The sequence below is a fragment of the Bombus bifarius genome, unplaced genomic scaffold (genome assembly GCF_011952205.1).
Source record: "Bombus bifarius isolate JDL3187 unplaced genomic scaffold, Bbif_JDL3187 scf7180000008194, whole genome shotgun sequence".
Lineage (NCBI taxonomy): Eukaryota > Metazoa > Arthropoda > Insecta > Hymenoptera > Apidae > Bombus > Bombus bifarius.
This window is the reverse complement of record NW_022884502.1, coordinates 1,341,385-1,355,383: the sequence shown is the minus strand read 5'-3', so window position 1 is coordinate 1,355,383 and position 13,999 is coordinate 1,341,385. Positions and strand designations below refer to the sequence as shown.

At 38.4% G+C, this 13,999-nt stretch overlaps 2 protein-coding genes across 15 annotated transcripts in view; one reads left to right on the top strand and one right to left on the bottom strand.

Annotated features, from left to right (window-relative positions):
- LOC117209783 (glutamate-gated chloride channel) overlaps positions 1-9,597 on the top strand; it is an 89,697-nt gene extending 80,100 nt beyond the window's left edge. For 6 of the 14 annotated variants that reach the window (XM_033452151.1, XM_033452152.1, XM_033452154.1 and 3 more), the window contains 3 exons: positions 94-144; positions 5,013-5,138; positions 6,527-9,597. In XM_033452151.1, coding sequence (XP_033308042.1) covers positions 94-144; positions 5,013-5,138; positions 6,527-6,658 — 309 coding nt within the window. In that variant the 3' untranslated portion in view covers positions 6,659-9,597. The remainder of the gene's footprint in view (positions 1-93; positions 145-5,012; positions 5,139-6,526) is intronic. The other 8 variants (XM_033452157.1, XM_033452161.1, XM_033452162.1 and 5 more) reach the window with 3 other exon arrangements.
- Positions 9,598-13,164: 3,567 nt separating this feature from the next.
- On the bottom strand, positions 13,165-13,972 carry LOC117209794 (guanine nucleotide exchange factor MSS4 homolog). The gene is made up of 2 exons (XM_033452177.1): positions 13,706-13,972; positions 13,165-13,437 (listed from the first exon to the last, which is right to left on the bottom strand). The coding sequence occupies exons 1-2, from the start codon at positions 13,829-13,831 to the stop codon at positions 13,204-13,206; spliced, it is 360 nt and encodes a 119-aa protein (XP_033308068.1). The 5' UTR covers positions 13,832-13,972; the 3' UTR covers positions 13,165-13,203.
- Positions 13,973-13,999: the final 27 nt, after the last annotated feature.

Here is a 13,999-nt window from a genome sequence, read left to right as displayed (position 1 = left end):
AAACACGTTGTTACACACACACGATTAGTAAGAATTTGGTTGGTGGAAATGTTGGTGAGTAAGTCTCTTTGTTTGGTGTCTGTGATGTTACAGCGGCTCCCAGCGGTGCTCAGCAGGATAGGGATAATATTGGCCAGCCCCTTGGTAAGACCCCCCATAGCATTAGGGCGCGGTCACGACTTCGCGCGTTATCGCGTTTCACCCTTACGGATTACTTTCTTAGCCGTCGATTCGACACGGTTCGACACCGGTCCTCGTCTTCGGAGTCCGCCGAAACAGATGACTTTCGAATTCCTATTGCCTCGAAATACGGGCAAAACCGTGCCACGCCGGTGTAACCTTTCTTTTTCTCCATATTTTCTCTTTCTCTCTGTTTCTCGTTCTTTCGTTGGTGATATCACCATCCGCAAAGGAAAAAGTGGTGTGCACGTGCAAGGTCTTAACCGCGTCCTGACGAACCACGTAGACCCACATATACGTACACGCCTACCTGACACTCTCGAGTATACCTTACACACCGTAACACGAGCACTCGTTCTCTCCTGCTATGGATTCGAGAGAACGGGAGGAACCTTTATCTTTCTCTAGCCTCCCTTCGCTACGCATTTTATAGAACAGCTTTTCACAAGCAGAGGTGTTCCGATGAATTTCAATTTTACCTTTATGTATATATATTTATATGTACATAACATACAGGAATTAGAAATTGACAAAATTAGTGTACAGAGCGTTCCGCTGTCTTGGATTGTGCAACGCGTTGGATGGTTTTACCGGTACGAAAAATTGGGTCGGGACAAAGTCGGTTGGTTCGAAACGACGAATATTTTAATTCATCGGCTTTTATTCTTCGAGTCGTTCTTTTCTACTTCTCGAGATCGTTGATCTTCCTTAAAACGAGATTGCGTATTTTTGTACCGATCGTTGGATACGTTTCTTCTTTTACTCTCCGTGTATCTACCGTGAAAGATATTTTAACTGTACGTTTCTTGGACTTGTCGTCTGAAAGACGCAAGAATGCTATAAATCCTCTTCGTGTTTTTTTTTTTTTTTTTTTTAGTTTTCCTACGATAAGTGTAAACAAGATTAAAAACCACGCGTCTTTCGAACGAATTATTTTCAGATACGCAAACGTGTTGATATATTTCCGTAAGGAATAAAAGGACGCGTCGATCGATGTACAAACAATACGTAGTCCCATTTGTAAAAAAAAACGTCGATATCTTCGGAAACTCGGAAAAGATGACTCGAAATGATCGGATCACGATGTTCGTCTTTCTAAACCAAGTAAGCGACTCTGTTTTGATACAGTTCATTGTACCGACAAAAATCACCGAGGTATTAAGAAATCCAAGACAGAGGGAAATTCAGGCTGTATATTTTAATCGGAAATGTCGATGTTCGTCGACGAACGCCTCTCTTCATCTCCACCAATCTCTACTTTGGTAACTGTACTCTTACCGCCTATGCTGCTACCATTTCTCTGCCTCTGTCCCTTCTTTCTTGCTCTATTTCTTACGCTATTGTCCTTTCGACACACCGAGGTCCTTCTCTCCCATCCAACCATCCACCCGCGAACGCCACGTACGAGAAAATTTCTCCTGCGTCTCTCTGTCGTTCTCTCTATTCTCCTCCTGTCCCTAGCGTAAACGTAGCCGTTGTTCCGTACAGTTGAAACGGTGCACGATCAACTACTCGCGTGTGTTACATAGAACGACGAAACCGCATAGAAGCTTTACAGAATGCCGCAAAATTCACAGATACCTTTGGCCAAATGTATCGACGATGATCGCAAGGGATGATGAATTTGGCGAGCAATCTGTATAACGAAAGGTAGAAGTAAATAATAGCTTGATCTTGGCGAAGTCTGTGCTAGACCCATCCGCGCTATAGTTCCTATGTCTCTTCGAACGAGATATTCGACGTCTCGTTGGATTTACAAAAGTCGCCGGATTTTCTCAAGCGTCGCCGCAAGTTTCCACGAAACTTGCTTCTCACGGACGTGTAGCAATTTTCGCGGATGTTCGTTCCTTTGTAAATCCAAACGAGAGTGCGTCGTGCATGAATCCGCATTTTGAATCAACGACGGGGATACCTTGAACTGTACGTATTACGCATGAAACGCATGATCGCATGAGATAAGATTGTAACTTGCATGCGCACGACGAAACATCCTATGATACTTTGTTCGATCACACTATACCTTGTTGCCTTGTCGAAACTACGACTCTTGAGTTCCGTTTTTTTAGAGAAAATCGCGCGTACCGGTTACCACCGCGTAACAAGATCTTGAAAGCTCCTCTGTCTTCCGTGAGTTTCGACCAACTATCGATTAATTCACGATATATATATATATATATTGCATACTGTCGGGGCAATTAACGCTTCTTCTTCTAACGTTGCGCTTGTTCGAAACGAAGCTTCCCGCGTGTAATACCGCTCCATCCTCTGTACGTTTCGATGTCGCTTGATCGCTCGTCCCGCGTTTGCTCGGTGAAACGGAGCGCGAAAGTAATCCGGTGAAAGCGATTACTCGAGTCGAACATTCACCGAATCGCTTGCAGATCGAAGGGCCAAAAAGAAAACTCGGAGAACGTTAGACGCGTTACGAGTTTCAACGTTCCCTGCGTAAAGCTTTTGCTTGAGTAAAGAGTTGATTTGGCAGAAAGTTTAGATTAGTAGCGACAGAGTTTTCACGATACGCTTGTATCCTTTGATTTGCGAGCGGTGCTTTTCCAAGAAACGATTCGATCGTATCTATTCGTCGAGACTGCACCTCGACGAAATAGGCTAAAAAAAGAAAGAAAAAAAAAAAAAAGAAAAAGAAGAAGAAGAAAAGAAAAGAAATCTAGAAAACGTGGAAACAAGTACGATTTTTCTCGATCGCTTCGACGTTGCAAAATCATTCATCAACCGAACAAACATATTTACCATCTGACGAACCAACGGCCGTAACTTTTCATCAGAACTCGACGAAACAAAGACAACGAACGAAACAAATTTAGTCGCACTTGAATATCTTCCTTTTTTTTTCTTTTTAGTGAAGAAACTCATCGAAATGTCACGTAGCAAAGATAAGAAAGGAACCGATCAGACTATGAAATAATAGTTAGCCTCTATTATCAATAGGCTCATCATTCTCTTCCCGAAACCCTTTCATTATACCGAAAGTATATATATATATTCGCTGGCAGAATCAACCACGTGGTAAAGACACGACGATCGGAACGACGCGTAATTGAAAAGAAAGAAAGATGAAAGAATAACGCGAAACGACGAGTCATAACCATTTCTCTGCTATTTATTCGACATTACCTTTCTTTCCTTTTAACCGTGATCGACATTGAACCATGATCAGCCGTATATTATTATTATTTTTTTTTTCTAATATATATATATTATTAATAATATGATTGTGACGTGAACAATCGCTTTTTGCCATTGAACTTAACCCGATTGAAGCTTGACATGTAGCATAAGCTTGACATAAAATACCTTTCTCAAACGCAACTGTCCGGTACAGAGATCCGCTGTAGCGTTCGCCCAGTTTAATGACAAGAATTCGCTGAAACGAATTAACGAAAGAAAAGTAAAGAGCAAACGAAGAGAGACATTAAACTGCGCGAAAGTCGCGAAGGGAATTCTTGGTTAAATTCTTTGACGATTCATCGTGCGGAGAACCTGTGCTCGAGAAAAGATATCGTCGAAACGATTTAGATATGTACAGTTGTTACAAGAGAGAGTGTTGTTCACATCGGAATCGAGATACTTTATTGTCAAAAGAAAGAAAAGAAACGAAAAAAGAAAACAGATAGAGAAGAAGTAAAAAGATAATAATTAATAAGATAGATAATATAGAAAGGTGGAAAAAAAGTTCGAGTCCGATGTGCGACAGTGTAATACGTAGATGTTATACGGCATGTAACTCGTAAGTTATACGCAGAGGCACGAAAGTATTGATCCATATACGTACAAGATGTACCGTTAAGAGAAAACAACGATTCGCTTTTCGATCAAAAACACGAGACGTGTGGAAAGTCGTACGTCGAGAGTTCGTTTTCGCTCGAAACGGTGACTTTGCGATGGAGACGATTTCTCGCGTGCCTCGGTGGTGGTACTCGCTTGCTTTTTATAGTGAAAACAGTTGGCAAGAAAAAAGTATCGATTTATTATAATACAACCCACTTAATATAGAAAGAGTTCGATCGAATCCGATTCAACTCGCAGTCCATAGGTGTTTATCGTACGTATGATAATTTTCTCGCTTTTATTTTCTAACAAACGTTGTTCCCGCTCTATTTGTACAAGGGGCAACGTGTACGAGCTTTTCTTTCCATTAATCTCAACACGCATTCCAACTATCGGATTGCTTTGCGATAAGAAGGACGTTTCGTTGCGCGAGTAGAGTATCAGTTTGGTAATCGATGCGATGATTCGAACGAGAAGCGACGGTGGCCGATGTGTCTGTGCCGCGCCAGACTTTCGAAATTTCTCACGCCTTTACGTGCAAGCTTGTTCATCTTGATCAAAGCCTTCGTCACGCTTAACTTACTCGTGCTTGTCGTCTCGAACGATCGATTATCGATAGAAGCTGAACAAAGCTGGCCGTCTAACGAAATTTTCCCTAAGACGATGCGACTAAAATAGCGATTCTGCTCCAGTTCTTATTATTTCGCAATTAATTTCTTTTGCGTTGATCTCGCAATGAAAATGAGCTTGTTCATCCGTTAAATCCACTTATATTTATATCTGATTTATATTATATTCTGAACGGCAACTGGTTTCTCTTCTTCCCGTTGTTTAAACAATGAGTCGTAATCGTCGTCGACATATCGGTCATCTTTGCTGTGACGAACGAAGCGAAACGAAACGAAACGAAACGAAACGAAAGAAAAAGAAAAGGAGATAGAATAACGGAAAAAGGAGAGGAATAGAAAAATTGGTCGAAGGATGGATCGTTGTTTACACGAAAGATCGTGAGAATATAAGTTTCTTCTACGGAGACCCTGTCGCAGGGTAAAAAGAAGCGAGAGGGCGGTCCACCGACCGGAGCTACGACAGGACCGAACGAGATCGTAACCTGCACCAATTGTGGACCCAACCCTTGCACGCACACGACCACCAATGGATGCACAGCCGAGGTATGTTAATTAACTGTACTGCCGTTGTGTAACTTCGAAATAGCCCATTTCCTCATTTCGACAATCGATATTTCCTATCCTCTAAGTATGCAGAGTGTGCCAGTATGTTATATTCGACTCCAGGAGCACGTGGTATTCGTTAAATAAGCAAAAAGGCTCGTAATAACTGCGCTGTGCTTGACGAGTATACTCGTCACGAAGAAATGGCAATATTTCGTGATACGACGAGCCCTGTCAGCAGCAAAATTAAAAAATAGAACAATCATTTAACTACAATTTAATTCTATATTATAACAGCCACACATGCGCTGTGCTTGACGAGTATACTCGTCACGAAGAAATGACAATATTTCGTGATACGACGAGCGCTGTCAGTAGCAAAATTGAAAAGTAAAATAATCATTTCACAAGTAAATTCTATATTATAACAGCCACACATGCGCTGTGCTTGACGAGTATACTCGTCACGAAGAAATGGCAACATTTCGTGATACGACGAGCGCTGTCAGTAGCAAAATTAAAAAATAGAACAATCATTTAACTACAATTTAATTCTATATTATAACAGCCACACATGCGCTGTGCTTGACGAGTATACTCGTCACCAAGAAATGACAATATTTCGTGATACGACGAGCGCTGTCAGTAGCAAAATTGAAAAGTAAAATAATCATTTCACAAGTAAATTCTATATTATAACAGCCACACATGCGCTGTGCTTGACGAGTATACTCGTCACGAAGAAATGGCAACATTTCGTGATACGACGAGCGCTGTCAGTAGCAAAATTAAAAAATAGAACAATCATTTAACTACAATTTAATTCTATATTATAACAGCCACACATGCGCTGTGCTTGACGAGTATACTCGTCACCAAGAAATGACAATATTTCGTGATACGACGAGCGCTGTCAGTAGCAAAATTGAAAAGTAAAATAATCATTTCACAAGTAAATTCTATATTATAACAGCCACACATGCGCTGTGCTTGACGAGTATACTCGTCATCAAGAAATGACAATATTTCGTGATACGACGAGCCCTGTCAATAGCAAAATTAAAAAGTAAAATAATCATTTCACTACAAGTTAATTCTATATTATAACAGCCGCATATGCGCTGTGCTTGACGAGTATACTCGTCGTCGCTTAATTTTTGCGACACAGTTTAGGTACACACTTTGCAAAGAGGTCGCAACAGCTGACTGGTTAATATTTGTCAAGATGTAACACCAAAAGGCGAACGAACTTATTACGAAATTTGGTACATTTTTCGAAAGTTTTCGAGACACTCTGCATACGCGAGCAGATCCATTCCGCGTGTTTTCGTTTCACGTTTCCTCTTCTGCACCGGAAACACCTATCGCTAACGATCCTTTTGTTTCAGCTAAGAAAAAAGGAACCACCGCATCCGATAAGAGTGGCAAAGACGATCGACGTGATAGCAAGAATCACTTTTCCGGTCGCCTATTTCATGTTCCTCACCTTTTTCTTCATCCACTACAAAGGCACCTCGTAGACCAACACCAGAGGCAACAGTCCGGAAGAATTCCACCGTTGATCATCGGAGGCCGCGTCACTCGGCGTGGCTCTATCTCAAGTCGAATTTCAATTGTCGAAGAGAAGCGTCGAAGCTAGAGAACCAAAGGGGAGCAGACACGTGACGCGTAGGTCATCTGGAAAGTGTGTATCGAAATCGGAAGGGACGAACTCGTCGGATAAACTGGACGGTCGAAGAAAGTGTTCGGCGATCTCTCCGCCGCTCGAGGAAGCGAAACATCGTCGGAGAAAGGATTCGCGAGAAAGTGTGTTTCGATGTCGATGCATGAAACCAGAAATGATCGCGTCTATACGTAGGTGGTATTCCGTGGAAAACAAAAATGTACTTACTAACGATATGACGTACGAAACGGTATCGATCGGCGCGTGATCGAGCGAAGATCGTGCCGAAGTCTTAGGCTGTCTTTTCTTTGGCTTCGAAGGGCGAAGAAACGGGGAGAGCAAGAGAATTTGCTGGATTCGCCTCTTCCTCATCTTTTCTCACATGTGATAATTCTTAAAAGCACTCTTTATCGAAAAAGCGAAAAGCAAGCTTGGGTCCGGTGAATAGTCGACGAAGGGCATACATACGAAGAGAAATAGGGTACGAGAGCGAGAAAGAAGCGAATGAAAGGGAGGGAGAGAAAGAGAGGGAGAGAGAGAGAGAGAGAGAGAGCGAGAGATAGAACGAAAACGCGGACACACTCTTTAAAAATCTTTCTTCTACTATCGGATATAGTGATGTCGCTAATTCGAGAATGCTTCTGAAAACTAGCTAAAAAGGAAAAAAAAGAAATCAAATTTACTTAATTAAGGAATGTTATTACTTGTAATCTCACTATAAATAGGTAAGGTCGATGTAAGTGTCGTCCATGAAATCGCTAACTCGTGATTCGCCTTTTACTTAAATATCGACCTTTTTTCTGTACTTTATCGTGATTACGATACCGTGGCAAAAATCAACGTGATCGCAAGTTAGCTCTATATTCGTAGACCTTTAAAAAAAGACGTTCGCTTTCAATCGAGGGAGCAGGGCTGCGAAGCATACAATTCCGTTGTACAAAAAGAAAAAAAATATATATATACATATATGATATATATATATACAGACACACATTCAAACATGCGCATGAACACACACAGACACGCACACACACACACGCACACGCACACACACACATACACACACTACACATACACACATAAATATAGTTAATCAATCGTCGTTTCATCGAAGCTTTTCACTGTAGGTACATACGTATACTTATAATACGATATGTATCCTTCTCTCAATCATTCAGGGTAGCATTCGCATAAATAGCTTTTACGATTTATATTCTACCTGTACGATCAGTGCAGTTCAAGGAAAGCGAAGCGAATCGATGAGGTCGTAACAAAAACGAGTCCCGTCGAATTTTTCAAACCTTCAGGTAATAACGAGTGCATTCTAATAGCCAGAAGTTATCCTGACCACGAATTAAGTAGAATCGGTATTGTAAAATTAACTATACATGTCTTGCTTTATCGTCGAATCGGTTCTTTAAAAATTGTTGTTACGAGGTCAAGAACTTCGTGATTTAATTTAGTACAATTCCTCTGTGATACGATCGAAGATACACTTGTAGGGATTATATAACGTGATGAGTATTTCGTTTAATTAAATTGGGATATATTAAAGAGAAATGAACGTTACAATAGGACTATCAAACCAATCACGACGACTGTTATCGGATTCGTTGGTTTTGTAATTGCTAAAAGTGTTTTTGGTAACATTAACGTTTACTTATCCATTTTTGTCATACTGTTTTAATTCTAATTAAACATGTATAACATATTTAGCCTGCGCATCGAAGAGTACTATTTTGCTTTCTTGGGAAAAGACAAACACGAATAGGGGTAGTTTTTGTTACGAGACCTTCGACTCGTTTGACATAGAAAAGAACAGATTCAAATTGACCCATTGAATTCCACGAACAAATTAATCTTGCGAATTTCCTTTTAATTTCTCTTCGTTCTAAACGAAATTCGAATGTACGAACAAAACTTGATCGATGATGATAGATGATGATCATATTAACGACAAAACGATAACACACACAGGGAGGAATTAACTTAATACGGGTAAAGCTTGCGATTAGCTTAGATTTAACGAAGTGCCCATATTCGATGCTCGAGCGACGCTGATGCTTTGCCCGCGAAACATACAATTTAGGAAGAACGTAGAAAGAGTAACAAAAGTCAAGTACGCCGCTCGATACTTTTTGAAACGATGAACTTCAGTGGAAGAAACAGCGAGGCGGCTGAAAGAAATTTTTAGAATATAATTCCAGAGTTAACATTCGATGTTTCTTCGAGTAATCTGCGCATCTTTAGATATACAATTACTATTATTACTGTTATTGTTCTTATTATTATCAATCGTCACCATGATCGTCGTCATCCTTGTCATCGCCATCGCCATCAACGTCATTATTATTACTATTGCCACGCTACTATTACTATTGTTATCATTAAAAGAATAACTATTACTATTATTAAATACCGCTACTATCGTGCTACTATATCGTTACCGCTATTTGTAAGCGTTATTCTTATTACGAAGTTTCGGTGAGATTATACGAGAGAAACGTGGCCGGGGAAAACATCGAAAACGAAAAATCGTCAAACCGATTTCGAATCGTACGTGCCACTTGATTCTTCAGCAATATTAACCGCAGACCAAAGTATTCCATCACCTATCGTGCTTTCACAGAGTTTAGTCGAGTACGCGGTCGTTCGCGTGTTCCAGGTAATTGCGACCCGATCGTTAAAAGAAAGTTTTCTTCGAGCGAAGGATTAAGAGGAAGAAGAAATTTAACGATTTCACCAAGCTCAATCGTGTAGAAAAGTTGCACGGAAAACAATGAAAGAAAAAAAAAAGAAAAGAGAAAGGAGGAGAACGTATTACGTATTACGTGTTTAGAATAATCAAAAATCAATTCTGTATAATTATATCGATCGCAAACCCGCCATCTCACCTTGTCCTCGACTTTGATTTTCATCTTTTACATTACGATTGACCGTTCGTAGCCAAGTATCACGATGTACACGCGAGTACGGCGTTTGACAACGGCGTTCGTTCGTTTAATAAAAGTTCGAGGAGACAGCTGCTTTTTTTCCAGTAATACGTGACACTTTATAGCGACACTATGCGAACGATGTAATTGTACCGTATCGCTATATTTATTACAATTACCGATAATTAGGATCGTAGGTGTTAACGTTACAAGTGTCTACGGGCATCGTAAAAACAATTGAAAATAAGCTTCTCTTATTATTATGGCGCCGACTTAAGAGTATTCGACACATAAGAGTAATCGACACAACGAATATTGCGTAGAGGCCGAATTTGCCGATCAAGAAACGAACGATTCGATTCATCTAGTTGGAAATTATATTTTGTCGGGGGACGAAAGTATCGCTCAGTCCAAACTCGGTGAAATTCTTTTCTTTTTTTTTTTCTCCTTTTCTTATCCGAAAGAAAGAAACAAAAGACGAGGAATATAAAATAAAGAGACAAAGATGCATGTTGGAAAATTTTGCCGAGGTTGACGACGAGTCGATGAAAAAAGGATGATCGTTGACTACCTATCGCTGTTTCATACGCGTTGTCATCTGCCGTGAGTGAACAAGCAGTCGTTTAGATGATAGGATGCGTTGATAAATTAATTAATTAATTAATGTCGTTAATGTTTATAATACTCCACGGACCAAAACACGTAATCCTAAATCATTAGCGTCGTATATAATTAGCTGCACTTGTGCAATGCCTCCTACGAGACCGCATAGCATCGGATTCATCCTTCGTTACGCATCGATTCGTTCGGCGATTCTATTTTCGTCGAACTATATCTTCACCCTCGTTGACAAGTATTAAAGACACCTGCACGTCCTGGCAAAATAATTTACCGACTAGTAACGTTAGTAATTTGATAAGTTGCAAAAATTGTAGATAATAGAATTCTTTTTCACAAATTTACAACGTTAAGTTGCAACTTGCAAAAATTTGAGTGATTAGACGAGTCTATTTTCTGCGGAAAGTTTATTTATTTTGTCAAAATGTGTTTATAATTTATTTGCGTATTCTGTTCGACAATGAAATCAACTGAAAGCTCGTTCGTACGTATAATTACTGTCAGTCGATAATGCAGGTTCAAACAGTGTTGAAAATCTTGTTATACAGGTGAAAGCACGAGACGAAGGATGAATCATCGTCGAATACATTTTGAGCTTCGTCGTCGTGGTCGACAAATTTCACGAGATTAATTCTCTAAACACCAATCGACGCAGTTTAGGCAGCTTTCACCGACGCGTTCTACCCGATTTTTAATGTATAGCCATTACTATATCGTCGAAAGTCTGTCTAATAGATTCATTTTGATCTGCGTTCTCGTAAACGTAAACGATAATGCAAGCGCTTTGTGACTAGCCAAATCGAAACACATTGATCCATGAGAAATTAAATATTAGTCAAGGTAGAAAGTTACAGTTAGTTGAACTGATTTTTTAGGCAACGACGAACTGGAAGATCGTACAGTAGAATGGTGAATAAATGAGAATGACGAGCAATTTTTTGAACCCTTACGAGACGAACGGTTGACTAATGGTAGTCAGTTGACCGAAAGTTATTCTAGTTTACAAATTACAAATAACTTTTAGGAAGATTGTTGAGTTGCTCTAACTTTTCTGATGCCATTGAAGCTTATTGGAACATCATGAACGCAACTACGCATCTCATTTTGAAAATTATTATTATATTATGTTTTTTCAAACTTGACTGTAATTGTAATCTGTACTGTTATATTATTGCCTTTAGTTTTAAAAAAGGAATTACACGCAGTCTCAAAAGGGTTAAAACAAACAAAGACAAAGAGTGAAGAACAGCGATTACTATCGGACTTTTATGATACCATAAATGTCCACGTGTATATTTGTTCGATTTTCTAGTCTATCCGATTCTATTCTTATTTTTGTACCTTTTCCACTGCATCTATCGAAGGCATGGACAAAGATCACGGATTTTATGTAACGCGAAAGTAAGATATAGATATTTCGATACACGATATCGGTGATCGCTTATCGATTGATTTTGCATATTAGAATATGTATTGTACTATGTTTAAAAAAAATGTGCACGTCTCACGTGTACGAAAAGATGTGAAGCAGTAGGAGAAACGGTGATCAAGTTCTGAAAGACGAGGAAACCGTATTAGATGAGCCTTATCAGTGTTACTATATTACAGACCGATACATTCGAGTATTATGTATATGCAATTTTCGAAAAAAAAAAGTTCTCTTAGCGTAGGATTAATAACCGCATCGTTGAATCCAATACTTTTCACCGTTACTGTTTATCGATATTTTATCATTTATTACAAGCTCAACTATTCTATGAATGTCCTTATATCGTTAGGTTTTATCGTTATTCGTCACTATTTTATTCATCGTACCGAGGAATTTTATCATCGTTGCCACATCGCGTGATTATATATGATAATTAATGTTCACCGTTGCGATCGTTATTAATAATTACCGTAAATCGATTACTAGTTCACGATTACATATTATGCACGTTCAACTTGAATGAAACTCGCGCGCGATAATAAAGACAGAATGAAGCAAGAAATAGACAAGAAAGAAATAAAAGAAAGCTTTGTTGTTTACAAGGCGAAACGTATGCACGACTATTTTTGCAGCATTTCACGCAAATATAACGCGACTAGAGGGAGGAGAAATAAATAAATACATAAATGAATTAATTATAAGCGAATCTTTTCAAAAGGCTTTACAAACACGCAACATCTTTTTTCTTTGCGATAATTATGAGAAAAAATCAAGAAAAAAAAAAATTGATTAATTATAGAAACAGTTCATATATATAAGCGTCTCTTCTTTGTCGTAAAAAGATTACAATGTACAATGAATAATGAATGAAAATTCGTTTCCTATTTACATTTTCTTAAATACATCAAAAATGCAAAGTTCAAGTTATCGTGATTATTTTTTAAGGGAAATAATGATTTACATGCATATACAAATACAGATAACAAATGCGTACACGTAGACTTTACTCACGCATTACCAACGCATTACATAAAATAATTATGCCAATATGCACAATGAATAATCATTATTGCGACCAAACGGTTGCAATGATATAAAACATCAATACGTTATTATGATAAAATCGCGAATGCACACTTAATAAGTGCATTAATAAATCGTTTCTAATCGTAAGCGTAATTTATTAATTATTATATCGTAACGACGATTGATTATCTGATTTATCGGCTGTGTTTGTAACGTACGTGATTAAGTATTAAATTATCAACTTAAATAGTAACGTGGTTCTTTTTAAAAACTGACTTCCTCCAAACTTTTAAGATCCTCCTTCTTTCTATTTCATGGTTTAACGTATAGTTTTGGGATAAAAGATCTGGCCACACCTTTTATATAAAATTAAAAAATAACTTTATTCGATATAAATCATTCGTGCTTAACTCTACTTAGCGCAATGTATGATTTCTTTGTAGATAAATCGTGCCAACCCACTGGACCCCTTTCACAATCTGCACATGCTAAATACTTTACGTTGTCTACTGTATGCGAAACACCAATATTTTCAAATGTATACATATCCTCCACCAACCAATAGTTTGTTATCAGTTCCTGTTGATCAGCTTCACCTTCTCCCTTACGATGTATATGGGGTAGATTAAACTAAAATATTATATGACACACCTTAGCTCAACTACTAAATATTTTTCTACTCTATTGTGTTTCATATTTGTATAACAGCACAACATTAACCAAAAAAATAAACTACAAACTATACAGACTTTTAGGTTAGGTCCGTAACAAATACAGATATATCTAAACGACTTAACACAACATACAACGCTTAATGAAATTTTGACGAATATTGAAATTCTATGTAATTTAACTTTTTTACTAATGCTTCCTGTTAAAAAAAAAGCAAATGATTCACCTCAATATTAACTAGCCGGGCTGCACCAGCATTAAGCATTTTAGACGGGCAAAATGTGCAATAAACTTTCGCCTTGTTCTTTTCATCTTCATCCTTCAATGTGCTGATATCCTTATTCGTAGACATATTTCTATATTTTAGACGTTTGATATTTATAAATATTAGTCACACAACTATTTGACATTAATAATGTTGACACTCGAAACAAAATGTACTAGTCTGACTAGAGTCTAATATCATAGTCAGAAATAATCGATGATATTTCGATAATCGAACAATTAAATTTTGTCTTAT

Excerpts from the sequence above, each read along its gene's own strand:
- LOC117209794 (XM_033452177.1), bottom strand. The coding sequence starts at position 13,831 with ATGTCTACGAATAAGGATATCAGCACATTGAAGGATGAAGATGAAAAG. Across the intron at positions 13,438-13,705 it reads CCCGGCTAGTTAATATTGAG|TTTAATCTACCCCATATACA; the intron begins GTGAATCATTTG and ends ATAATATTTTAG.